Genomic DNA, 27,022 nt, shown 5'->3' with positions numbered 1-27,022 from the left:
GAGGAGCCCCGACGTGGTGGATTTGGAGTACGCCGACCTCAACCTCAGGGACTTGTACGGCGCCGGTCATGTCAGTCCGTCCTCCATCCATCCTCTCCTCTCCATTTTTCCTTCTTTTTTCCCCGGTAAATTTTCCTTTTTTTTCTTTCTTTTTGAGCTAAAAATTAACTAACAAAATGAATGGCAGCTGGGTCACGTGCGGATCCGGCAACATGTGAATCCCCTCAGCTCGGGTTTCTCCGTAAGTGATTTCTTTCCTCTTTCTGAAACTCTCTCTCTCTTTCCCCCCACTTTTCTTTTACATTCATTCTTTATAATCTTAAGTTAATATGCTTTTCCTCTTTGTCTTTTTTTAATTTTATTTTTGGCAACACAAAAAAAGGAGTGCAGGCACCAGTGCAGGTTCCGGACTGGCAAGCAGTTTTCCAGGACTCGACGCTGCCGCTTATGGTGGATATCGGCTGTGGTATGAACATGCTCAGCTATAAATCATGAATAAGTAATATGTTAACAGTTCTATCTTCTTTGACGTGGTTATAATCCAGCAAATGGAAAGATAATTTCCAAGACGTAGATTATATAAAAATGACTGTTAGGGATGCAAAAGAGGTGTTCACACTACAGTGAAAATGGTAAAAGGCGACGCTATAAAAGGTATTTTACGATACTAATAAGCGTCGGAAATAAGCTTTATGACGCTTCAAAAAGCATCGCGAAAGCGTCGCCCATGTAAGAGTGGAGACAAAAAGCGTCGACGCTTTTTAAAAGCGTTGCAATATTTTCTAACGACGCTTTAAAGCATCATAAAATTAAATTTTATCGGTATTTTTTAACGTCGTTAATGACAACGCGTCCTCCACTCTACCAAGACACTTTCAAAGCGTTGGCAGTTAAGTCACTAGCGACGCTTATAAGCATCGTTAATCAGTCTATTAACGACGCTTATAAGCGTCGTTAATTTTTTTAATAGAAAAAAAAATATACAGGTTTTATATACAAAAAAAAAGAATACATATATTTCTGTACAAAATTATATCAATTATTCAAACATAAACCTGTACAATCATCATCATTCACACCAAAAGCAAACTTCAATAGCAAATTTAACCAAATCAAGAGACATTGTTTTATATAAATAAAAATAAAGTACTAATCGTCCATTACAATCAAGACTTCAACCTAACTAAAAGCATACAGAAAATATAAAACTACAATAAAAATAAAATGATGTCAATCTGCAGGCGGATAGTCGTCGCTGTCTCCACGTGACGTACCGCCGTCTCGACGGGTGCCTAATATGCCAGGAGCCTACAAGAAACAAATGAAAAGCTTGATTTGCATATCTATAAATAAAAATATATAGATCATTAAATTAATACAAAAATATATATTTAATAATATGTGTTTACTTGAGATGGGCCATACATCTCTAATAAAGATGTAAGCCGATCAATCTGTCCCCTCATGGCCTGCATCTCGGCACGGCTTTGTCGCATCTCCTCCATCTCAGCGGCACGACTCTGTCTAATCTCCTGTATCTCCGCCTCGAGTCTGCGGACGCGTAAATCTTGAGCATCTACTGCAGCATGCTGCGTATATCTACTAACCTCAGATAACTGAGTGGGGGTGACTCCTACTCCATAACCTGTCACTCGGTCGTAGCGTCCTGGTTCCATCAACTCTGTGAACACTTCGGCCTCGATACGGCTCTGCTGCGTAGTTGCTGCGGACTCGTCGTCATGCTCTGCAATGAGAGATGTAGTCCTCTCTTGTATTTATTTTGAAAATAAGAGTTATACATTAATAGTTAACAAAATTAAATTAAAATCATTGCAAAAAATAGAATATTAATAATGCCGTACATATAAATCTCTCGACTCATCTCGAACAAAAGTACCATCCTAATGAGTATGAGTCATCCGGTAAAACTCCACTTTATCGGATTCCCTCCCATGCTCATCCATCTACACAAATAATTTCAATTTTAAGCAAACAGTTATAACAATTTTAAAAAATATATGAGTATCATGATACAGATATGATCCACGATACATAATGATATTAGTTATATAAATATTTCAATATAAAAATTAAAAGTTAATTATGAAAGTTTAAGAAACATACAAACTCCTGTCGGAGTCGTGCATAACTCTTCGACTCCGATGTATAAGGAACAGACTGGTCTGCTCGTGCAGCTCTACCAATAGCAGAATAAGTCTGTAAAATAAAATAAAGAACTTGTTATATGTATAATATATAATATACAATATAAATCAATATTTTTATAAAATATTTAAAAGAAAAGATAATGAGCAGATAATATATCTGTGCCCTCTCGGAGAATCAATAATGAACCAACTTCATCCACTGATGAGGGGGTACATCAGGAGGATAATTCCTAGCAACCTCCTCCTCTGTCATACCCTGTCTCATATAGTTCCTCTTCAATTATGCTCTATATTCTTTCCATTTGCGGTTGAGAGACTTCATTATAAAATCATGAGTGGATGGAGGGAGAACAAACTTGCTCTATAAAAAAAAAAAATTAAATGAAATAAATTATATAAGTGATTAACAATTAATATACAATATGAACATCAATTCATTACCTCTATAACTCGGAGGAGCTCAACTTTGTACGTTGGAAGCATGTCATTCCATTTTGCATAGCCCAATGGACATAGCTGAGGCCTCCGAGCAACAGTCCCCAAAAATGAAGTCAATAAGCAGGCAGCTTTCTTAATTGGCTGACCAAGCTGATTGCACTCCACAACAATTCTCTCGTCCTCATGCATCTGCCACACATCTCGTACTATTGTGGGTCCGCATCTAGGGCGTACTCTCCCGGATCCGTCTGCAAAAAATATATAAAAGTAACGATATCATAAATATACATAAAATGAAATAAAAATAAAATTACATGAAAGACAATATATACCCTGCACGTGTATCTCATCATCTGACTGATGAACAGGAAGATCGTACTGTGCTGATGATGAAAAATCCAGTCGGTATAACCTCTTAGAAAACCATTCCATACCAAATGTTCTTCAACAATTTGTGGATCTAAAGAAGAACTATTTACACATTTCCGACATGGACATAAAATCTTTCCATTCAAACTACTTTTCTCCATATCAAATTTAATGAAGTCATGAACTCCATCTAAATATTCTTTACTATTCCTTGGTTTATTTATCTAACTTTTGTCCATTGTAGAATAAAAATGACCGAACTTGCAACTTATCTAAAAATAAGAAAAATTATACAATCTATATTAATGCAATGAGTAAAAAATATCAGTCATTTCATAAAATCCAAAAAAATAACAGCTATTGTAGTTCATTATATAACTTGAAGACTCAAAAATACATCTAGATATGATATGGTTTGCATAGTAAATGCTTGCTATCATCAACTAATAGGTAAAGGAAGTCCTATTCCATTCAGAAAATGCATTAATTCTATAGGTCAATTACAGTAATCAAATGATATGCAATAAGAGCCGAAAAAAATTTCGATAGTATTTTCCCTTAGTTCTCCCATATAGGGAGAACAAAAGGAAAATATCGTCCGAAATTTTTTTCGAATCCTCAGCATATCATTTGATTATCGTAATGACCTATAGAATTACTCACATTTTCCAAACTGTCCATACTGAACAATCAATTGATCAATGTACATAATTCTTTTACCCATACAAAAATAAATAAATATACAGATACAATAGAATATGTACATTAATCAAAAGATGGGTCTATAGTTCTATGCAATGCAATTTTTTTTAAAATTAATTCATAATTAACATTACCTGGCATCTTTCATCGGCCTGAGCGCGTAGGGCTGGATGCCTTCGGTGCCAACTGGGACCAAAGACCCGAGCGTGCAAGGCCGAGACCCAAGTCTCGTGCATGTTAATTAAATATTGTGCACTGTGTGATAAACTTTTAACAACTAAATTAGATAATTATTCGATGGCAACCAAATAATAAAAGAATCAACAAAATAAACCCTTAGGATTAGCATGCATCCTAACCAAGTCATTCAAAATTCTCATATACAATAAAACAAACAATCTCTTTTCCAAAGTCAGTCTAGCCATCAAAAGCTAAGGTATCACAATTAAATCTAGAAATAATTAACAAAAATAATTAAAATATTATCTAAATCCTCTAACTACTACGTACACTTCCAAATAATACCATATACGAGAATAATCTTCCAATCTAAAAAACAAAACATTATTAGAGAAATGAATTACTTACAGTGGACAATAATACGAGAAAATACTGGACAATATTATTTTCGTCAAATACCTGCATTCAATAAAAAAATATGACAGTCAATAATTAATTTATATTTTATCTATTTTAAATTATCCAAAATATATTTAAAAAAAAATTTCAAATTATATACCAAAGGTCGGAGAGTGAGGAGGCCGAGGAGCACCGGTAGCTGGAAGGGAGGCGGTGCGGTCGGGGAGCAAGGGGGCCAAGGAGCACGGCCCGCTGGGAGGGCCGGGGATGGGTGTCGGAGGCCGGGGAGGGAGGACAGCGGGGCCACCCGTCGGCTGGGTCGGTGGCCGGGCCGGGGGGCAGTGGGGTGCGGTGTCGGGGATGGGTTTCGGAGGCCGGGGAGGGAGGACAGGGGGGCCACCTGTCGGCTGGGTCGGTGGCCGGGCTGGGGGGGCGGGGGGGGTGGGGGGCAGTGGGGTACGGCGTCGGGGAGGGGGATGGTGGGATGCGGCCGGGTCGGGGAGGGGGACCGGGGGGTCTTTTGGGCCTGCGAAGACGGCCGCCGGGAGGGGGGAGGGGAGGAGGGCCGGTGGGGTGGCTTCGAGGAGGGCTGACGGCGTACGGCGTGGACGGCGCGGGTGCGGCGTGGACGGCGCGGGTGCGGCGTGGACGGCGCGGGTGCGGCGTGGACAGATGCGGTAGCAGAGGGGAGCGGCGTGGACGGCGGGTGTGGCGCCGGCGGCGGAGAATCAGCGGAAATGGGGGCCGGGAGGGGATTAGGGCACGGGGGAACGGGAGGAATGGGTGGGAGGGGGCGGCGGCAGATAGATTAGGGCACGGAAGAATGGGGGTCGGATTAAGCGAACCTAACGACGCTTTTTAGCGTCGTTAAATAATGACGCAAAAAAGCATCGGCATTTTCTTTATTTAACGACGCTTTTGCTAAAAGCGTTGGCGTTGACAATGCTGAAATTTTACGACGCTTTTAAGCGTCGTTGAAAATATGACGCTTTTTAAAAGCGTCGGCAGGTCAGTGCAATCTGCCGATGCTTTCAAAAAGCGTTGGCAAAAAACGGTGGTTAATTCCCCTTTTTACTGTAGTGTCACTAAGAGGCAAGTTCTAGGATACCCTATGAACCGACCATGGATATTCAATGACTAATAATATCGCATGGAATCATAATTACCCAACTGCATCGGGTATAATAACAACAAGAAAATCTAAAAAAGCAAGAAAGACATGAGACATTATTAACTAACAGAAAAGAATTATTGAGATGCTTTTTTTTTCCCCGATGCTTTGTTGTGCATTAAAAAAATAATAATAATAAATTTTAATAATAATAATTTGAAAAAAAATAAAAAGTCCAAGGCTATTTGAGATGGGATTTAAGAAGCCTTTCTATGAAGATGTGAGACATCAATTAAGGCTATTGTTGCTTTAACACGGAGCACCCTGAATGCAAGGAAAAATGTTGCGAGGTGAGAGTGAAACAGAGGTAGCTAGGAATTGGTATGTTGGATTTGGATTTGGGGACTAGCACAGGTTTAAGCCAATGGCAAGAAGAATGAGGGCAGTGAATTGGGAGTGCACGTAAAGACATGGCAGTCAGGTTGGGAATAGTTGCTGAAGTATTATTGAATATGTATAGCATAGAGCGGCATGCCTTTTCTAGTTGTTGTTAGTGTTGCTACCAATCTCCCAGTCTGAGGTCGGACGTCGAAGTAGTCGCAACCGATGTAGATCTTCTGCTATAGCTTCACCCGAACACCTGCAAAAGAAGTCCACACTGGGGGTTGGCTCCGGTGTAGACCCTCCGACGCTCAAGTTAAAGAGATGGAGAATGATGAAAAGAAAAAATTAGGAGTCGATCGATTACGTATCTTGGAGGATCCTGCAACCTTTATTTATAAGAGAAAAGTTTGAGATGTACTTGACTCAGAGTCCTGATGATTTTTGGCTTAGTCAGACGAATAGATTCAGAGGACTTTCCCTTTATGGGAGATCCAATCGCAAAGGAATCATACCTTATCTGGACTTTCCAGATTTGGAGAGAAAGAGTCTATAGACAGATGTAATAGTTCAGCAAGGACCGACCTAGTTGGTCTTCCTGGGCAACAGCCAATCTAGTAGGTCTTTCTCGGCAACAGCTGGCCTAGTAGGTCATCATAACTAAGGAATGTAGGATTTTGCAATCTGAAGTTGATCGACTTGAAGTAGGTTAGCTGTTGAGGCAAAAAAGAATCAGACTGAGGAAGAAGACTTGCTGCTAATTTAATATATTATACTAGACGATCACTGCAAATGTCATCTCATGTAGCTTAGCTATAACTTGCTCGGCGATGACAAGGTTGTCTAGGCGAGGTCGAGGTACAGATCTACAACAGATGCCCCCTACTCAAGATCGAGCTGCAAATAGGTCGGTCGAAGAGAGTACTTAATCCGAGATTGAGGCTAAGAGGATCACCAATCACTGAGGACAAGTGTCAAGAATCGAACGACTAAGGCGAACCGTCTTTGAATTTGGAGCGTCTATTCCTCGAATCCACGGAAGCTCTGCTTTGACCAATCATCAGGCGACACTTGTCGAACATCGATCGGAGAAGGTAAATCGTCAGTAGATTAGAGCTGTTCTGGGGTTTTATAAATTGGTCATGGTAATTTTTTTTTACTGCTTTTACTATTCAAAAAGGGAGGACTCTGGCATTTTGGTGATTCTACGAACTTGCTCGATAAAGTCGAGCTATTTACTCGAGCAAGTTGGTCTTCCTCCGTTTGCTCGGCCACTTTTCTTTTAGGTCAGTCCTTTTTTCAGCCACAAATGATTTTAGTTTTTCTGTCGACACCTGGAGCACAGGTGATGGCTTTAGGAGTGCGGGCCCTGGACCATCAAGTTCGGATGACGACATTAAGAGTGTTACCCCCAAGATGTTAAGCTCGGGGGATAATATTAGAAATATGGACTCTGTATCTGACATAGCTTATTCTTCGGGAAGATCCGAGATTCTGAACTTCTGTCCATATAGGGTGGATTCTGTCCTTTCTTTCTAGGACTTAGAAGTCCTCAGATTAAAATACCAAATTCCTTCTGAGTATATACTGGAGGTGGCCGTTCCGGATGAAAGAATAGCTCTTCCTCGTCCAGGCCGGTTTGATCCATACGAGGAAGCTCTGAAGGCCGGAGTTCGGCTGGTCTTCCACTATCTCACAGTGAAATTTCTTAAATTATATACAATAGGTTTCTTAGTGTCGTGCCGAACTCGTGGCGCTAGATCATAGGCTTCTTCGCTCATTGCCTTCTCCTCAGAGTCGAGCCGACCTTCCATCTTCTTCAGGCCTCCTTCATATTGAAGGAGCATTCCACAGAGAATGGGTGGTGGTATGTTTCTCCTCGGTGGGCACGTCATCTCTTTTAAGGTGCTCCTTCTTTAGTTCACAACTAGAAGGAGCGCTTTTTCTTCATCTCGGTCGAGCAACTCTGGACTTCTACACGTCATGGGGTAGACCTTATAGGTCGGCGATTAGGGCTCTAGTTTTGTCTGACATCAAGAAGGTGTTAAAGCGGATCTTCAGTTAGACTCCTTCGCTAATTGAGTTTCTTACCGAGGACACTTTGTTCAGGGTTGGATTAATTCTAGCCGACCCAAAGAGTGAGTTGCTTTTCATAATCTTCTTTAGCTCGTCATTTTTTACATTTTTACTGACTTCGTATTCCATGTAGAAATGGACCCCAAGGATGCCGAGGCTCTTCGTCGGGCAATGAAGAGAAAGAAGACAAGCGTGGCCCCATCTCCAAAGTGCGGCCGCATCGAGGCTGTTCTTGCTCAGCCCATTGCCTGGGGCTCCTCGAGGCCGAGTGGAACTCTGAGGAGAGAATCGTCGGCACCAGCGAGGGCAGTGGTGCTACTGCAATCAGCTGCTCTAGGAGAGCCTGCCCCCCGAGCCAACACATCTTCATCGCAGAGGAGTTCGGGCAGGCCTCAAATTTTCGTGAAGATGTCTCCGCGAACGGCCGATGTACAGGTCGGGTCTTCTGCTTCAATAGGAGCATCTTCGGGTGCTGAGGCCTAGGATACTAGGTCGGGCATAAACAATTTTCAAGTTGTTCGGTCTTTGATCTAGTCAATCCTCCTACCGATCAACGTTGAAGCCTTCAACATTGAAGGTGGTGCATTCCATATGCATGATGCATACGACTCTATACTTCAGGTAAGTGATGATCTTCTCATGCGGCTCGATCATTATCGATCTTAATATTTGATACTAAATTTTTTATTATTTTTTTTAGCTCACCCATCATGTAGACTACTATATCGAGGCGATGCGTGAAGCTCGGCACATCTCAAGGGAGGTCGAGAAAAAAGCCGACCAGGCTAGTAGAAGGGCAGATGACATCCAACTGGCAAAGCTGAAAGCCGAAGAGAAGGCTAAGTCGCTGGAGGAGGAAATAAAGTGACTAGAATTCAAGCTCTCAAAAGCTCGGGTCGAATTTGAAGCTCGACTATCGGTTGAGAAAAAAAAGTACGAGGATGAGTTGAAGGCCGCTAAGGTCGCCACGATTGAGGCCTTCAAATTTTCGGCTAAGTTCTGCAACATCAAAGGGGACTTTGGGGTTGCCTCGTATGTGCAGGGTATCGTCGACCTCAAAGAAAAGGTCAAGAAGACAGCTCTAGATTTTGACCCTTGCTTATTGGAGTCTGACGACGAGGAGGAAGTCGGCGAGGGCGGAGATGAAGGTCTGCAGGTTGAGGATCTCTTCAGCCCAGAGCGTGAGGACAGGAGAGCCGAGGAAGCAATTTCAGCCGCACTTTCGGCTGTTATCATTCTTTTCGATCGAGCTGAGGTCGAAGATCCACCCGCCCCTCAGGCCTAAAGCTTCTTGCTTTCACTTTTATTTTGTATTCCAGCTCGGGCATGTTCAAGCTTCTTTGATCAGTACCATTTTGCAACTTTGATTGTCGTCGAGGTATTTTGTAACAAGCCAATCTTGTAAAAAAAATTTTCTTTCAATGAAAATGTTTCTTTTACCTGGCCAATCATTGAGATCAATTACCGATTTTTGTTAAATTCTTGGGGATAACAATTATCGATCATAGGCGATTCTCCCAATGATGAGCAAAAATCATTTCGTTGGAAAACGTATTTCATTCCTCGACTGCAGCCAGAAATAATCTGTTTAAGTTAATGGCAAACATGTTGTGTTCTTTGACCGTAGTCGAGGATCGCATATTGTGTTGATGGAGGACACGTTCGATTCCTCGACCGTAATCAAGGCCGCGTGTTGTGTTGATGGAGAACATGTTTTGTTCCTCGGCCGTAGTCGGGGACTGCATGTTGTTGATGGAGAATATGTTCCGTTCTTTGGTCGTAGTCGGGGACCTCATGTTGTGTTCTCCAGCCGTAGCTGGGGGACTGCGTGTTGTGTTGATGGAAAACATGTTCCGTTCCTCGGTCGTAGTCAAAGACCGCGTGTTGTGTTGATGGAGAACACATTCCGTTCCTCGACCGTAGTCGGAGACCGTGTGTTGTATTGATGGAGAACACATTTTGTTCCTCAGCCGTAGCTGGGGACTGCATGTTTCGGACATATCATATTCTACCCGTGGGCAAATAACATATATTTTTCAAAAGAACACATAGTTCAATAAAATAAAAGAAATAATTTATTATTCGATTTAAAAATAACGAATCATTACAGTTCAAGGATGGTAGATACGCAAATTATCTTCATTCCAAATCCTGGGATCGAAGTTCCATCTAGCCGTCTGAGTCGGTAAACTCCTGATCGGACTATTTCAGCAATGCGGTAGGGATCTTTTCAGATCGGCGCAAGCTTCGACCACTCCATCGGACGAGAGACTTCAGCTCGACAAAGGACTAACTGTCCTGTCAAGAAAGACTTTTTCAACTCGGGAGTTGTAATATCGAGCTACCCTCTATTGATAGTTAGCCATCCGAATTCGTGCCTGCTCATGTGTTTCTTCTAGTAAGTCCAGATTTGCTCTTAGTCCAAAGGAGTTATCGTCTGTATCAAATTCTTCTGCCTGCAGCGTTGGCAAACCGATCTCAAGTGGTATTACGGCTTCAGTCCAAAGGTCAACTTGAAAGGAATTTTTTCTATTGGAAGTCGCTGAGTCGTTCGATATGCCTATAGCACATGATATAGCTCTTCGACCCACAATCCCTTTGTCTGACTGAGCCGAGCTTTTAATTCCTATAGTAAGGTCCTGTTCGTCACCTCAGCTTCGCTATTACTCTGAGAATGAGCTACAGAAGTCAGTTCGTAGTTGATGCCCAATCTACTGCAGAATCTTTTGAATTTCGGATTATCATACTGTCGTCCATTATCGGTAATAACCGCTCGTGGCAGACCGAATCGACATATGATTGATTTTCACATGAAGTGACAAACCTTCACCGAAGTGATAGTCACTAGTGCTTCCGCTTTCATTCACTTGATGAAGTATTCGATTGCGATAAGTAAGAATTTTTTTATGTACTGCCGCTATTAGGAAGGTTCCAAGGATGTCCATTCTCCATTGAGCGAAAGATCAAGGGGTTGTAATCGGAGCCAAAGGGATAGAGGGTCGGCACTGAATATTTGAAGTTCTCTAGCATTGGTCACATCTGTTCACCCAGTCGACAGTATTTTTTTACATGGTTGGCCAGAAATACCCCTGTCGTAGCACTTTATGAGCAAGGGCTTTACCCCCCAAGTAGCTGCCGCAGATTCCCTTATAAACTTCTCGTAGAGCATACTTAGCTTCTGAGGGATGGAGACACTGAAGCAAAGGTAGGATAAATGATCTTTTATACAACCTTCCATCGTAGACGAGGTATTGGGCAGTAAGATATTTCAACTTCTTAGTTTCATCTCGATTAGTAGGCAACATTCCATCTTGTAAATAACGTAATATGAGATCTATCCAGCTTGGCAGTTTGCATCACTTCATGCTCCTCGATGCTCGGCTTTTCGAGGGTTTCGAGATATGAGGTCCTCCTTAGGTCGGTCGCACCTATTGTTGCTAGCTTCGAAAGTAGATCGGCCCGCATATTTTCCGCCCGTGTTATCTGCAGGATATTCATTGTATCGAAGCTGGAGGCAAGAGCTTTGACCTTCTGCAAGTACTTCATCATGTTCGGCTCTCGAATTTTATATTCTCCCTACACCTGGCCGACAATGAGTTGTGAGTCACTATGAACTCTGAGGTGCTTCACTCCTAGATCTTTTGCCATCTTCAGTTCCGTCATCAATGCTTCATATTCAGCTTCATTATTAGAGGTTGGGAACTCAAAGCGCAAAGCATATTCTGCGACCACTCCATCTGGGTTGGTTAGAATCAATCCTGCTCCCACGCCTATGGTGTTCGAGGATCCATCTACATAGAGAATCCAACATTCGTTAGTTGATAAGATGATCTCCCTAACATTTTGTTCTTCGTTTGGGATAGTGCATAAACCAATGCCTAAGCTTTGATGGATGGTCGAGATAGGTACTTAATATCAAATTCATCTAGCTCCACGGCCCATTTGGCTAATCACCCCGAGGTCTTTGGTCGATGGAGCATTGATCTTATGGGCTGATCAGTGAGGATGGCAATAGTATGAGCTTGGAAGTAGGGTCGCAACTTCTTGGACGATATCACGAGAGCATAGGCCACCTTCTCAAGCTTCGTATACTTTGTCTCAGCATCATGGAGTATTCGGCTGACGTAGCAAATCAACTTTTGCACCTTAGCCTCTCAACGGATAAGGATGAAACTGATTGCAACGGGAGAGATGGCAAGGTACAAGTACAACACTTCTTCAGGTTCAGGCTTGCTAAGAAGTGGAGGTGAGCTAAGGTATTTTTTCAGATCTTCGAAGGCGGCTTGGCACTCCTCCGACCATTGGAAGTTTTTCGCTTGTTTGAGAGCTTTAAAAAAAGGTAGGCTCTTTTCAGCCGACCTAGAAAGGAATCTATTCAAAGCTGCAATTCTTCAAATTACGTGCTGCACTTCTTTAATCATCCCTGGTGGCTTCATTTCTTGGAGAGCTTGAATCTTCTCTGAGTTTGCCTCGATCCTTCTTTGAGACATTATAAAATTAAAGAATTTGTTGGTGGTGACACCGAATGCACACTTGCTGGGATTGAGCTTTATCCAACATCGCCGTAGCACTGCAAACGATTCCTCAAGGTCAGCAATATGATGTTCGACAATCCGACTTTTGATGAGCATATCATCGATATATACCTTCATGTTTCGGCCTATTTGCGTCTTGAAGATTTTGTTGATAAGTTGTTGGTAGGTTGCTCCAGCATTTTTGAGACCGAATGATATAACCTTGTACAAAAAAGATCTTGGTCAGTAATAAAGGCAGTTTTCTCCTTATCCTCGGGGGCCATTCGGATCTGATTGTATCCAGTGAATGCATCCATAAAAGAGAGGAGCTGATATCTCGAGGTCGCATCCACCAGCTGATCAATACGAGGTAGGGAGTAACTGTCCTTAGGACATACTTTCTTGAGGTTGTAGTCAATGCATGCACACCACTTTCCATTTGGTTTTGGGATGAGGACAACATTGACTAACCACTCTGGATAATATACCTCTTGTATGAACCCGGCTTTTAAAAGTTTGTCTACCTCTTTTTGTATAGCCTTCTGTCGATCAGGGGCATAAAGATGTTTCTTCTGCCTGATTGGACGATACTCTTGGTCTACATTGAGTTGGTGTACCATGACATCGGGATCTACTCCTATTATATCTGAAGCCGACCAAGCAAATATATCGGCGTTTACCTGTAGAAAACAAATGAGATAAAGACGATCTTCTTCACATAAGTTTGAGCCGATTTCGACCACTTTACTTGGATCTTCACTAATGGGCATTGATATCAGGTCGTCTACTGGTTGTCTTCTTTGTTCAGTTTTCTTGTCACGTCGATTGTTTCACAGGTGCCGCTCCTTGCAGGGTTGCCATATAACATTCCTTCACGAGTGGCTGATTTCCTCAAAGCTCATCGATCCCTTCTGGAGTAGGAAACTTCACCATCAGGTGATAGATCGACACTATAGCTTTAAGTGCGTTGAGTCCAGATCGACCTAATATAACATTGTACACAGATGGACTTTTTACGATAAAATAGTTTATTTGTGCAACCGCATGTTTTGGAGCTCGTCTGGCTATGGTAATTAACAGGATGGTTCCTTCCACTGGGATCGTAGTACCCGAGAATCCGATTAGTGGGGTAATCCTTTTCGTTAATAGTTCAGAATCCAAGTTCATACGAATAAAAATATCATAAAATAAAATATCAACTGAACTTCCATTATCAACTAGGACTTGATGTACATCATAATTAGTAATATTTAAAGAAACAACGACATGATCATCATAGGGACATTTTATTCCATTCAGGTCGACATTCGAGAAAGTGACTTCTTCACTGACTTTTAGCTTCTTTGCCTCCTTACCTTTAGCTCGGCTAGGACTTGGGGTGCATCGACCGAGCTGTCCCCCAAAGATCATATGAATCTTCCCTGCAACTGGTTGATCTCTGTAGGAATTTTCTTATCGAGGAGGTTCGTCGCATGGGTTTCTCGAGATTTGTCATTCGTCAACATATCGATGAAGGCGTCCACACCAGATTAATGCCTCAATCTCCTCCCTAAGTTGCCGGCACTCTTCAATGTCATGTCCGTGATCATGATGATATCTGTAGTACTTCCTTGGATCTCTCTTGTGTGCCGGAGTAACCATCTTCCTTAGAGGAGGTAGGTCTTTTTGTCGCCCTATCTTCATTAGGATCTGAGACCGAGGGATATTCAGTGGAGTGAAATAATGAAATCCCGAGGAGGGGACTTAAATCGGCGAGGTGGTGTAGGAGATTTAGGTCGGTTGTTATGGGGTGGGGTCCAAGAACGACGAGATTTAAGTTTAGGACGTCGATGCTGCACTCGTCAGGGTCTTTCTTTTTCTGTTGTTGTCCGGAGTTTTGATGAGATGCCTGGGCAAGATTTTTCCCTTGCTGATCCCAAGCTTCATCGGTCTGGGCATAATTCTTAGCTCGCTCCAACATTTCAGAAAAATCTTTTGGATAATTTAAATTGAGGGAGTAAAGGAGGTCTGAAGTCCAGCTTTGAACGTAGTCATCGCCACGGACTGATCTAGATTTCGTACCTCTAGAGTAGCAGTGTTGAATCGACTTATGTAATTTCTAAGAGATTCATTCTTCTTTTGCTTAATATTGACTAGGAAGTTCGAATTACGCCACTGTCGGCGACTGCTGACGAAATGTACAACAAAAAGTTGGCTCAACTGATGGAATGAATGTATAGAGCCTGACTGTAAGTTGGAGCACCAATGATGAGCTGCTTTTCTTAAAGTAGAAGGAAAAGCTTGGCAAAGAGTTGCATCACTGGCCCTTTGTAAAGGAATCAAAGTATAAAAATTCTCCAAATGATCCATCGGGTCAGCTGTTCCATCGTAGGGTTCCATTTGAGGTATTTTAAATCGACGTGGAAAGGGTTCATCCATCAACCTACCATTTGAGGTATTTTAAATCGACGTGGAAAGGGTTCATCCATCAACCTCTGAGTGAAAGGCAGATCGACGTTGAATTTTAGGTCATCTTTTGGCTATTTCGATGTCCGAAGTGCATCCAGCTGTTGTTGCATTTTCCGAAGTTTCTTTTCTATCTCGTCTTCCCTAGTTTGTCGGTGCCGGGGAGAAGCATGATCTGGGGTCGAATCCCTCCTCGAGATAGGGGTAGAAGACCTATGACGGCGATGAGGACTCGAGGGTCAGCTATGACGACTAGTCCCTGCCCTTGGGTTGCGAGGGAGCCGATTTGGTGATCTTCATCGTGTTGGCCGCGCGTCTTCTTCAACGAGGGGAGGCTCCGTGTTTTGTTGTATCTCTCGTACTGCAGCTGACAGGGGCTATACTTGTTGGACAAAGCTATTATATTGGTCGTGGGAAATAGCCGGTGCCGGGGGTGCTACTGGTGCTGCTAGTGGAATGAGCGAAGGATTCTCTTGTACTGGCAGTATTTCATTGGTGGGCGGAATATTGTTGGCCTGCCGATTATTGAAACGCTGCGACATGTTTGATGCTCCTCTGCACGTCCTCATGGCGATTGACGAATGGTAATGGGCTTCCTCTCCTCTTGAAACAGGACCTTACGACTAGCTTTGAAGTAGGATCTCAAGACTAGTCGAAGAGGCCCCTTCCTCTAGTGCCAAATGTTGCTGTCGATCTCCTAGCCTGAGGTCAGACGTCGAAGTAGTCGCTGCCGATGTAGATTTTCTGCTGTAGCTTCACCTGAACACCTGCAAAATAAGTCCACACCGGGGGGTTGGCTTCGGTGTAGACCCTTCGATACTCAAATCAAAGAGATGGAGAACGATGAGAGGAGAGAATTAGGAGTCGATTGATTGCGTACCTTAGAGGGTCCTGGAGCTTTTATTTATAGGAGAAGAATTTGAGATGTATTTGATTCGGAGTCCTGATGATTTTCAGATTTGTTGGACGGATAGATTCGGAAGAGGACTTTCCTTTTATGGGAGATCCGATCGCAAAGGAATCCTATCTTGTCTGGATTTTCTAGATTTGGAGAGGAAGAGTCTGTAGATAGATGTAATAGTTCAGCAATGACCGACCTAGTTGGTCTTCCTAGGCAACAGCCGAGCTAGTAGGTCTTTCTCGGCAACAACTGACCTAGTAGGTCGCCATGGCTGAGGAATGTAGGATCTTGCTATTTGAAGTTGATCGGCTTGAAGTAGATCGGCTGTTGAGGTAAAAAGGAATCAGACTAAGGAAGAAGACTTGCTGCTAATCCAATAAATTATACTAGGCGATCACCGTGTCTATCCAATCCAGCAAATGCCATCTCGTATAGCTTAGCTATAACTTGCTCAATGATGACAAGGTTGTTTAGGCCGAGGCCGAGGTACAGATCTACAACAGTTAGGATGGGAAAAAAGGTGCCACCTTACCTTTCATAAGGGTTTGGTTTTAGGATTTTACTTTTTAAGAATGAAATTGATCATTACACAATTGAAGTAAAATTAGAATTTTGTGATTGATAATGTAATTAACTATAAAAATTAATGTATTCGGCATATGCTGTAAAATTGAACTGTTGATCTATTAGAGGGGCTATGCTTGAGAGATGTAGGTTTCCTGCTAACAGATAAACATTCCCAGGCAGCGGCAGGTTCCTCATTTGGCTCGCAAAAAATTCCCCTGAACCAAGAAACTATCTGGGATTGGAAATACGTCAGAAGGTATCAGACACAAGCTCTACTTTCACTACACAATATTTATTGAGATACTTACTGTATTTTTTGTGTTTGTTTCCATTTAAGATTGCATCTTTTAGCTTATTTTCTGTGATTGGATATTGCTTACTGATACTGGTATTACTCTATTAATGCAGTTAGTTCGGCGTTCAGATTTTTGGGTGAATGAGTTGGGTCTCAGAAACATGTCAGATCTTGTCTATCAAATAACTGCCTTTATGTAGGCAAATGATTATGAGCCATGTGGAACACTTACCAATGTCTTTTTTCAACAGCTACTTTATGTTTGCAAATGCCTCAGTATCCTTTGAGCAGTTGGTGTCCAGTTATCCGGGACCCCTGACATTAGTTTCAATATTGGTGAGCATATTCATGTTGATTCCTCATCTCAGATTAGTGAATAATTATGATATATTCCAAGATTACAGTTGACCTCAGGCTATTCATTCTTTTCTGGAGTTGTGAAGTGACAAGTGATTACAGGCACTGTCTTTGTTATAGATTAATAGAACATTATATACATAATTAAACTCACATGGAAGCTCTGCTCCTTGCAGTGTCCAGACCCCCATTTCAAGAAAAGACATCACAAAAGAAGAGTTATGCAAAAACCCTTGGTGGATTCTATTTCAAAAAATCTGTGTACAGAGGGACAGGTATACACTTTTAATCGTTATAGTTTCTTCGCATTGTATAACTATCTATAAGAGAAACATCTCTATCAAGGAAAAGCAGTGCAGTACTAAAATCATACTTCATTGGTCAAAGGTTCTATTATACTCTGTTTTTTAAAGGAAAGTAGTGGATGAGTTGAACAGTGTCTCTGCTGCTGGAATCTGTCATCACATCCACCATACATCTCCAGATTAAAACAACCTGTAGGCATATCCTTGCCAGTTAGTTCAAAGAAACACTAAGATCAGGCAGCAACTGTAGAAACATAGGGAATCAATTCATAGAATATATTTCCTTTCCAGATCTATTAGTGTTGGGAAGCAACTTAAATTTATGGTGAATTTCTATGTCCACAACTATTGCCAAATGAACATGCAAAAGATGTCTGGTGATATGTATTTTCACACCCTTAGACCAACGTTTTGGGAACAAATTGTCAATGATCTTATATATGAGCCTTTTTGGATATATAAGCAAAAATTACTAGAGGATTGAAAAAATACAGCAATGTGGTGATGCAACATGAGGATACCATGGGAAATTTTTTTTATCATGGTTATTTATGGTGTTTGCTGTTTGGTTGAGAAAAATAAAAATCCTTTGGAAAACAATTTATGTACCCCAAATTGTAAGATCTAATCTTCATATAATATGAGTTATTTTACATGTAGTCTTCCAGAAAATTATTGAGTACCATCCAAAATAAAGATAGAGATAATTTTGAGTTTAACAAATTATTTTTTCAATGGTATAGTTGATGATTATGTGCACATAGCTATGTAGATCAGCATAAGTTGCTGCATTGGTCCTTCTTCTCGCTTTTCTTAGCATCACTTTCTTTCGGATGTGATGGACCTGCCACCATTTTTCTGAAAAATAGTGAAAATGCCATAGTTTCCATTATCCTTATTGCATAATTTCACATTATAATACTATTATATGACATGATTAAGGACATGTGAAACTGCTACAAATGGCCAGTGGAGAATTAGAATGGCTTTCATTTTAAACTTCATTTATGTTAGTAAGATTAGAGGTATTAGAAGTAAGAACCTTTTCTACATTGTAACAAAAATGTTGTATTACCATCTTAGCTTAAACTAATGGAGGTTATATCAATATTATTTTCTCCTTGTGACTTTTATCACAAACTTCCAACTCATGGATCATGGGTATGAGCATATAGCTATCTAAATATCTTTTCTAATTCACAAAAAGTTCTATTAATTGCTACTACAGGAACTATTACAAGCAGCTAATGGACAAAGGAAAGTTGCTTGAAGCCCTCCAACCTATGAACCAAATCCTCCCCCATCACATACATCTTTCCCTTATTCAAACCCCAATTATAGGTTAGGTGATATCTCAGCTCCACTTATAAATGTCTCTTTCCCAACACCATTTCTGTGTTAACCTCCCATCTCCCTCTCCCACCATTGCTCACCTCTGATGCAACTTCTCTTAAAATCTGAAATGCTTTGCAATTTGCATGATCATATTCATTATGCATGAAACTTCATCAAGCCTTCCATGCTGCCAGCCACCTTGTATTGAATACCCTCACTGCTTCCACCACTCATCTGACAGCAGCTTTTGACAAGGATCAAGCTTCACATGTCAAGCAGGAAGGCAAACAATGGAAAAATGAGATATGTAGATGGGAAGAGAGCAACTGTACAGATAGAGTTGTGTTAAGGAAGGGATGTGAGCACCTCTCAAACAAAACATGGGAATAAAAAAATTGAATATTAGTTGATGTTTTATTCCCGTGGAATCCCGCATTTATTGTGGAATTTTTCATCCATGAAAATTGCATCTAAACTCCTATATAGGGTTATATTCCTTTCTGGTTTGAAATTCCTACGGATCATCAAATTCCCATATAATACCATGAAAACAAAATATACACAAACAGGCCCTAAATGTTTGCATAAGCTACTATCAATGGTGATGCTTATCTTTCATGGAAAGATCGGTTTGGTAGATATAATTTCTTCATTGAAGTCTTCATTCTCCAAATTCCTCTGATGCACAATGAGAACCACCATAATTAATTAGGTGAAAGAGTTGGAGTCTTCCCTTTTCAAATGCTTGTCTTACATGCACAACATACTAACACCCAAAAAATAATTGATGATCATAGATCTTGTAACCATCTCTATAATTTATTGCCACTTTAGTAAGGGAGCATTCAGTTTGGCATCTTTAGATGGAAAAGTAGGCCTTGCAAAAGTCTTACTCTATAGTGATTATTACATGTCTCTATGTCAAAAGTTCCCTTTTCATTTTCCAACCAGCAACATATTCATTATAAAATTTAATTTTGCCATCCATTGTTGCATTTAGTGGCACTATTTTGCTTTGAGGAAACCTCCTGACACCAGAGTGTCACAGCCTAGAGTGCTAGCATATCGCCTTGTGTGAAGTCTTCTATCCGACACTATGTGTACCTGATCCCTATGAGAATAGTTTGGGCCTTCATAGGTTAGTTTATAGCTATCACAAGATCTTTGAACCCTAGGTTTTTAAAAAAGTTGGATGCCTTTTTGTAGTAAGGAGGCCGGACGTGGTGCGGTTGTAGGAGCCTTACAGATCTAAATTTGGGGGCTTGACAACATAGAACATAGAATATTAGGAACTCAAGCATATTTTGAATAGGGTGTGCACTTAGATAGGATCTATCAATCTTAGTAGAAAAGGAGAAGTCCTATGCAATTTGCGAAACTGAGTTCAGAAAGTCTTCGATCGAAGCAAGTGTAAATACTGAAAAAAAATTTTCACGAAAATTCACAAAGGAACTTGAGCCGAGCCAATCTTGCATATGAAAGACAATGGAGATCATATGGTAACTACACCTAGAGGTTCATTTCTTTCATTCTGCTAGGTTGCCACTACATGTTGCTAGGCGTCACTGGTGGATTGTGGGATCAATGAGAATTATTTTGATGGTCAGTAATTCTCGGTTGATGAGTTGAAATTATTCTGATCTATTGAAAGAAGTTTCAATGATATTTTGATGGAGATTAAAATATGTCTCACTATCAGACAGAACAAAACCTACGGGATCACACATAAAAGAGGTTCTGATTGATCGAAATGTCGAATAGCGATTTTGAATCGCCAAAGGATCTAATTATCAATATGATTGATGATTGGACTAATATGTAAAAGTTACATGAAGGATTTGCTAAGAGTTAGTAAGTTATAAGAGGACTTAATTGCAATTATTGCTAATTATTTGATTTGAAATAATGGGGTTGAGTCCTAATCAAATTTAATTTAATTTAATTTGATTGGACTTGGTCTGAGTTTAACTCAGATTTTAAAAGGTTTAGACTCAATCAGATTATGATTTAAATGGAAACTCAAATCACCTTGGACTCTATCTTTAAAAAGGTGATTGACCAGAAGGACTCTTCCAATCCCTCATACCTCATAAGAAAGCTACGGTGATTTCTTTTGGCGTGTAGAATGTGGCGCATAAGAAAGGGATATGGGCGGCACACAAAAGTCTTAGCTCTTTTGGACTCTTAACAATCCTAACAAACCCTATAAATTAGGGATAAAAGGGTGCCTCCTTATGATCTCACAGTGATTTATGGAGATGGTTATCGTGGAAAACTAAGGAGGGCGTGCGTTAGAGGTAGTTAGCGCACAAGAGGAGAAAAAGGAGAGGGCGCTTTATATGATAGACGCCTCACCTTTCCTTTTGCTTTCTTCCTACATCCATGAGATGGATGTGTAACCTCTCTCTCCCTCTCTCTATTCCACATGTCCAACAGTTGGACACCCTCTCTTATGGTCCAAGAGTTGGACATGCCTTCTTCCTCTCCTTCTCCTCCATAATCAGTCTAAAAGTTGGATGGAAAGAAAAGAAAAGAGATTCGATCTCTGGTCTTTTTAAGATCTTTTTCTTTCTCATGAGAAGAGAAAGGGAAAAGAAATCAGATTAGATCTGATTTTTTGATCCTCCTATGGATCTTTTTGATTCTCTTGAGAAAAGAATCAAAAGAGATAAAAGATTCGACAACCCAAGAAGCGATCTCTGCAAGGAAGCTAGCATCCTAATGAGATCGAGATCTTCTGATCAGATTAGCCTCATATGAATACCTGTAGATGCTGGATACTTGTGCCGCTTCAAAAAAATTTTGAAGACATCCATAGATCATCGCATCGTAGATTCAACGGATCTTGAAGACATCCACGGATCATCGGATTGCGGTGAAGATCTATCCGTGCAAAGATAAAAATCTGATTTTTATTTCTACATAAATCTTAATTTTGTACATATAATGATTCCTGACTTTATGTTGAGATATGATCTTTATGCATGCTTGATTAGATTAGATCTAATTAGAGATTTGCTTTAACATCGTTCTGACATAAGGTTGTTCTGGCATAACGTTGATACATTATGTTGTATAGTTTTTCTAGAACAATGTTGAAAAGTTTTTGAAATTTTTCTTCTGCTGTGTATTTAAAAAAAATTTTAAAATCTCTACATACCGGATCACCATGTGATGGCGGTTCCTAACAGTGGTATTAGAGCCATCTCATTATTGCAAGATTAAGATTAGATTTCAGATCTGAAAATTATTTTCAAATCTGAAATTATGAATGATTATGGAAAGGAGATAGAGTTCAAGATTTGAAAATCTATTTTCAGATTTGAAAATCTGAATAATTGAAATTCATGCGATGGATTTCATGATCTGAAAATTTGTTTTCAGATCTAAAATTCAAATTGTTTTATGTTCATGCATTGATTTCAAGATCTAAAAATTATTTTACGATCTGAAAATCTTATTTCTTATATTCATGCATCCATAAATTCGGTATCTAATTTTCATGTGATGTAAATCCTGTTAGATCTAAATTTATCTTTGTTTTATGTTCATACATGAGATGATGTTCATAAATAGAGATTCATCTTGATGTGATATTTGATGATATAGATATTTTCGAGTTAAAGTAATTTGATTGAATATAATTTTATAAATCAATCTTAGATCATCCTGATATAAGATTGCCTTGGCATAACGAGGATCGTTATGTTGTATGGTTGTCCTAGGATAAAAAGAGATTGATACATAAAACATCATAAGAAATTAGTATGAACATAAGGATTATGTGATAGTGATGCATGTGTGTTTTATAGATACATGCAGTGATCTTCATGAGTCACTACAAATCCTTGCAGTATGGTTGTATCGTGAATATTCTTTTGATGGTTGCAATTTCTCAATCTATGGTGAGGAACTAAAAGCCAAGCCCAATTTGGAATAAGACAAATACTTGGAAAGGTGGTTACTTAATTAGGACCGTTGCATCAGTAGTAGAAAGTCTTCCACCGATCATCACTTATCTGGTCAATTTGGTTGACCAAATTCTGATTTGGGGTGCTTAGTATTGAGTTCACCATGATTGTGTTGCACCATGAGTTTGGTCTTGATGAGTCAAGATACGATCTCACTAGTAGATCCAATTTAATTATGGATTTATATGCGATGTAAATAAACAATTAAAATCTAAGAAGATCTAAATTAAATCTTCTCATAAATATTAAGTTGAGCGATCTTTCACCGTTGTAGATATGCGGGCTCTGATGTTGATTGTTCTCGGCTAGATACAGTGGTTCAGTTGCATCAGGGAAGATGCAACCACTCTATTAATATGAGATGCTCCGGAATAGAGATGGGTTGGGCCCAATAACTATTAGATGAGGGATCCAATGACGGCTTTGCACTCGATGGTGAACGGTGGGTCTGGCTTAACTAAGGAATGAGGTCAATAATTGTTAGGTGAGGTTTTAAGAATTAGAGACTGGTGACCACTGTAATTTGCTTGAGAAGCATTGGACAAAAATTATCCACTCATTGGTTAACACATTGCCAATAACTATTAGGTGAGGTGGTGTGCCAATTTGTAAGACCAGAATATCCACTTGAAACCTTAGTCGCGAAGGATTTCTGTTTCTCTACTTAAGGAGTGTAAGAGATTCGAGAAAATATTGGAAGGCATATTTGTTTTAAAAGATCCTAGATCAAATATTAAAATCAAGTACGAATATCTAACTAGAATCTCTACTCTTTGATAGCATAAAATATCGGCTTCAAATCTTTTAGCTCACATATCAGAAACTAATTGACTAACCAAATAAGTTATAAAGACTGGTTCTGGAATCTAAAATAGTTTTAGGTTTCAAAAAAGGTTAAGCTTATATCATGATCAGGATATTCCTATGTTACCAAACCATCCGATAATTAACCAAAAGACAATCAGTTCATGATCATTGTTTGACAATGATTAAGGATTTGGATAAGATTAAGAAGCTCGATCATGCATAAGGAATTACGAATGGATTTGATCCTACAATTCCTTACCGGTTCATATGAGCAGTTTATAGTAAACTACCACATGAATTAGATCGATTGCATTTGGTTAAAATATTGAACATGTTGGAGACTACCAAAGGGATCTTGAAAAGTCAAGGGGCAGGTTCTCGTTATGAAGCAGGCTTCTACTTCCAAGAAAAGGTCTACTTGGAAGAAGAAGAAGTCCGTGAAGAAACATAAATCTGAGAGCAAGCCAAAGAAGGAACTATCCTGTATATCTAAAAAGCCTAAAGAAAAGAAAGGGGACATGCCTTTAGAAGATATGTTGGGTCTGCTCAATATCGGTATCTGAGCAGATAGTGAGTGCCATAGGGTCTGACAGTATAGGCCTTTAGTGGAAAGCATCTTAAGTCTTAGAGGCCCATAGGAAATGGACCTATCATGGTACATTCATGGGGTAAGGAAGCCACATGCTTTGGTGTCCTCATATAGAAGCATGTAAAGCATATTGGTTGTACGAGCTAGTCATATCTCACGGAGGGGAATTATTCGATGCTTATCCTTGGGGATTGCTATGGACCATCCTGTGCATGTTTGATCTCTGCAGTGGAGTGTACAAGCGATGGGGGACAGTTGGTTAGGGTTTGGCCAATCATCATAGGCAAAATTTGCAGGTCTTGTGAAGTAATGTGGTACCAGCCAGGGATCCGAAGGAGTTGGTCAGCCATGGATCAAGATGTGGCTATTGAGATATCGATCCTAGGAATCTAGGACATGGTGATGATTGTAGTTGGCCTACTGTTTAGACAGCCAATGTTTGTAGGAGTCAGACAATGGGTGGTGTAGAGATGTTGCCAATTGGGCAGACTAGGTTGCAAAACACTGTGCCATTACACAACAGCGTGTTAATAGACCATGAACATATGACAGATTTATTAGGGATGCAAGTCTGGGATTGTGTTGTGAGAGCTTAAGGGTAGATTAGACACTGGAGTCTTGGTGGGTTCAGAAGTGCACCATTACCTATGGGACATGTCAGCTTGGCAATTTGAGCTTGTGATATCTTGCTTGTCGAGGAGTCTTGCACAATATTGTGGTATTGTAAGCCATGCCTCAAGGGTTTTTGTGAGTATCTGAAGGAAGCATGGTTAGCTTGTGGATTAGTGGCACAATGGAAAAGTCATGGCATGGTGATACTTTGTTCAGAGTTGAGATGATTGGTTGTCCGGTGCTCAATTTAAGGAGAAAGATGTGGTGACAAGGAGGTGCATGATTGTAGAGTGCTTGACTTGAGGGAGGGGCAAAAGGATGTGGTGTCAAGGAGGTGCCTGGTTGCAAAGTGCTCTTGAGAAGAGCTATTTTGCAGTAAAGAGGTGCATATGTGCGTTGCAATTAACTCAATGGTGGAGTTGCTTGTGGACGCTCAATGATGTTGCAGGACTTTTGATTACTAATGGTGCTGGATGGGGATGCATGCTTGGTCATGTGGCTACACAACTACGTGTTTATAGGGAATGATTATATTTTAGCGGCAGGAATTTTCTGCTTAGGGTGCTGTGCCATTTTTGGAAAGTTTTTGGAACTTGTCCCCACATATGCTTCCTTATTCAAAAAGTTTTCAAGAGACCTCTTTCCCTACATCCTCCCCCGAATTTGCTCCCTCATGCACCCCCTTCCAGTAACAAAGGACTGCATGAAGGACTCGAGGAAAAGCACCTCAACCTGAGACAAGCTCCAACAAACGATGCAGTATATTTATGGTGTGGATGACAAAGCTCATAATCCTTGAACCCCCAACCACCCCACCCATATTCATGATGTCAAATCTTCTACTCTTCCCAAACCTCCTCTCCTTTACACAAGGTTGCTCAAGAGATTGGACATAACATCACAGCCCCAGAATAAATAAGTTCTTACTTTCATTTTGGTTGTTTATGATCCTCTCAATAACTGCATCCTAGTTGCATCACCTAAGAATGGTCCTAATGTTATCTTTTTTTGCATTGTTACTAATTGCCTTTCTCCAACTGCCTTTTTCTTATCTAGAACCGATAATGGAAGCCTTCCTGCAATTGACTTCAGTCCTTTTTGTCCATCCCATGCCATATGTCATCTTGATCATTTCCAATTGATCCAAGTTATCCTCACATAACATCAATGTTTTCATTGGCAGCTTGTACATGGGATGGTACAGGCAACACCATAATTACATAAAAGCCTCAAGCTTAAATATTTCCTTGTTTTGTCAAAGATTTAATATAAATGTTAAAAACAGAAGTTAGAGAAAAGAGGCATGATATCTTGTTCTTGCTGATATTCTATCCAATCATCAAAAGTATCCTCTCTATGGACCATTGAAAGGACAGAAAGCATAGGGCCATGACGATATACATTCAGTCAATCCATTTGTTTCCAAAACCCATCCTGCATAGCAAATTATTATCATGTTATGTTTTGCTGAGAAAAATATTTATGATAAATTTTTTTAATTATAGTTTTGTATGTGATTTATTTTGTGAAATTGTAAAATGAGCTATGTTACAAGGCAAAAGAACAGGAGGATTAATATTTCCTAGAGAGCATTAGTTTTACATTCAGTTTGTCTAAGGCCCCAAACATTATTCCAGCAAATTTTTGCTAGCATATTCATAACTTTAAAGGGTATATGGTACTGAGATATTGATACTTCATCCTCCAGCATCTCATTGAAAGCAGTATAGTATTAGTATCCTGAAGGCTACGAGTTTTTGCTTTGTGGTGTTTGGGCTCCTTTGTCTTGCTATTGCTAAAATTATGCCTTTGGTCTTCTTCTCATTTTTATTCTTTTTTCCTGTTTTTACCTTCTGATTTTTGGGCACAGAAATTAAGTGTTGCTGTGCTGCTAAGTCTGCTTTGATGTTGATGTACCCAGGTCTTTCTGCAATCAGATGTGCTTGAAGTTGCTCTTGACATGAGAAATCAGTTTGATGTTTGCTCGGATGAGTTTGAGCATATTGACACTATTGACCCAAATTTTTTATGCGACACTCAAGGATGGCTCTTGCACAACCCAATGGGCATACGGACTGAGAGAGAAATACATGCTGAGCTTGAAGGGGCAAAAATATTCAGACGGATGTATCAAAAACGAAATCATCATCTTTCTGGATAATCGTTCACAGACTTATTAGTTACAATAGGCGCATCAGAGATCACCATCCATTCACTTTTGTTCTTTTTTTGAGACAAGCCTATCTCTAATTTGTTTATTATTGAAGCTTGTCTCTCCATTTTTCCTGTTGCCTCATTTTTCATTTTGATATATTGTTTAGGGTGCCAGATTGTTCAACACAAACCGGTGTGCATAGGTTTTATGTGATCATCATCTAGCTGAGAGTTAAGCTTTAATTTTTGACAGATGACTGGAAATAACCTTTGCTGTTGGTACTTTTGTCAGCTAACTTTGCCTGTGTGGCTTATGTCAATCAAGTGAGGTAGGTATTTGTGGTTC

The 27,022-nt window shown here is 40.2% G+C and overlaps 1 protein-coding gene across 5 annotated transcripts in view; it reads left to right on the top strand.

The window, feature by feature from the left end:
- Positions 1-27,022, top strand: part of LOC105033848 (uncharacterized) — a 27,291-nt gene extending 269 nt beyond the window's left edge. Inside the window, exons 1-8 of one of the 5 annotated variants that reach the window (XM_010908791.4) lie at positions 1-70; positions 188-241; positions 391-466; positions 16,428-16,507; positions 16,660-16,691; positions 16,798-16,882; positions 17,080-17,178; positions 26,444-27,022. The exon at positions 1-70 is cut by the window's left edge and continues 268 nt beyond it. In XM_010908791.4, coding sequence (XP_010907093.1) covers positions 1-70; positions 188-241; positions 391-466; positions 16,428-16,507; positions 16,660-16,691; positions 16,798-16,882; positions 17,080-17,178; positions 26,444-26,683 — 736 coding nt within the window. In that variant the 3' untranslated portion in view covers positions 26,684-27,022. Of the gene's footprint in view, positions 71-187; positions 242-382; positions 467-16,427; positions 16,508-16,659; positions 16,710-16,797; positions 16,883-17,079; positions 17,179-26,443 lie in introns of all 5 variants that reach the window. The other 4 variants (XM_010908790.4, XM_073256913.1, XM_010908793.4 and 1 more) reach the window with 4 other exon arrangements.

This window comes from Elaeis guineensis, chromosome 4 (assembly GCF_000442705.2).
Source record: "Elaeis guineensis isolate ETL-2024a chromosome 4, EG11, whole genome shotgun sequence".
Taxonomy (NCBI): domain Eukaryota; kingdom Viridiplantae; phylum Streptophyta; class Magnoliopsida; order Arecales; family Arecaceae; genus Elaeis; species Elaeis guineensis.
Note: the sequence above shows the minus strand (reverse complement) of the source record. Positions and strands in the feature narration are given on the sequence as shown.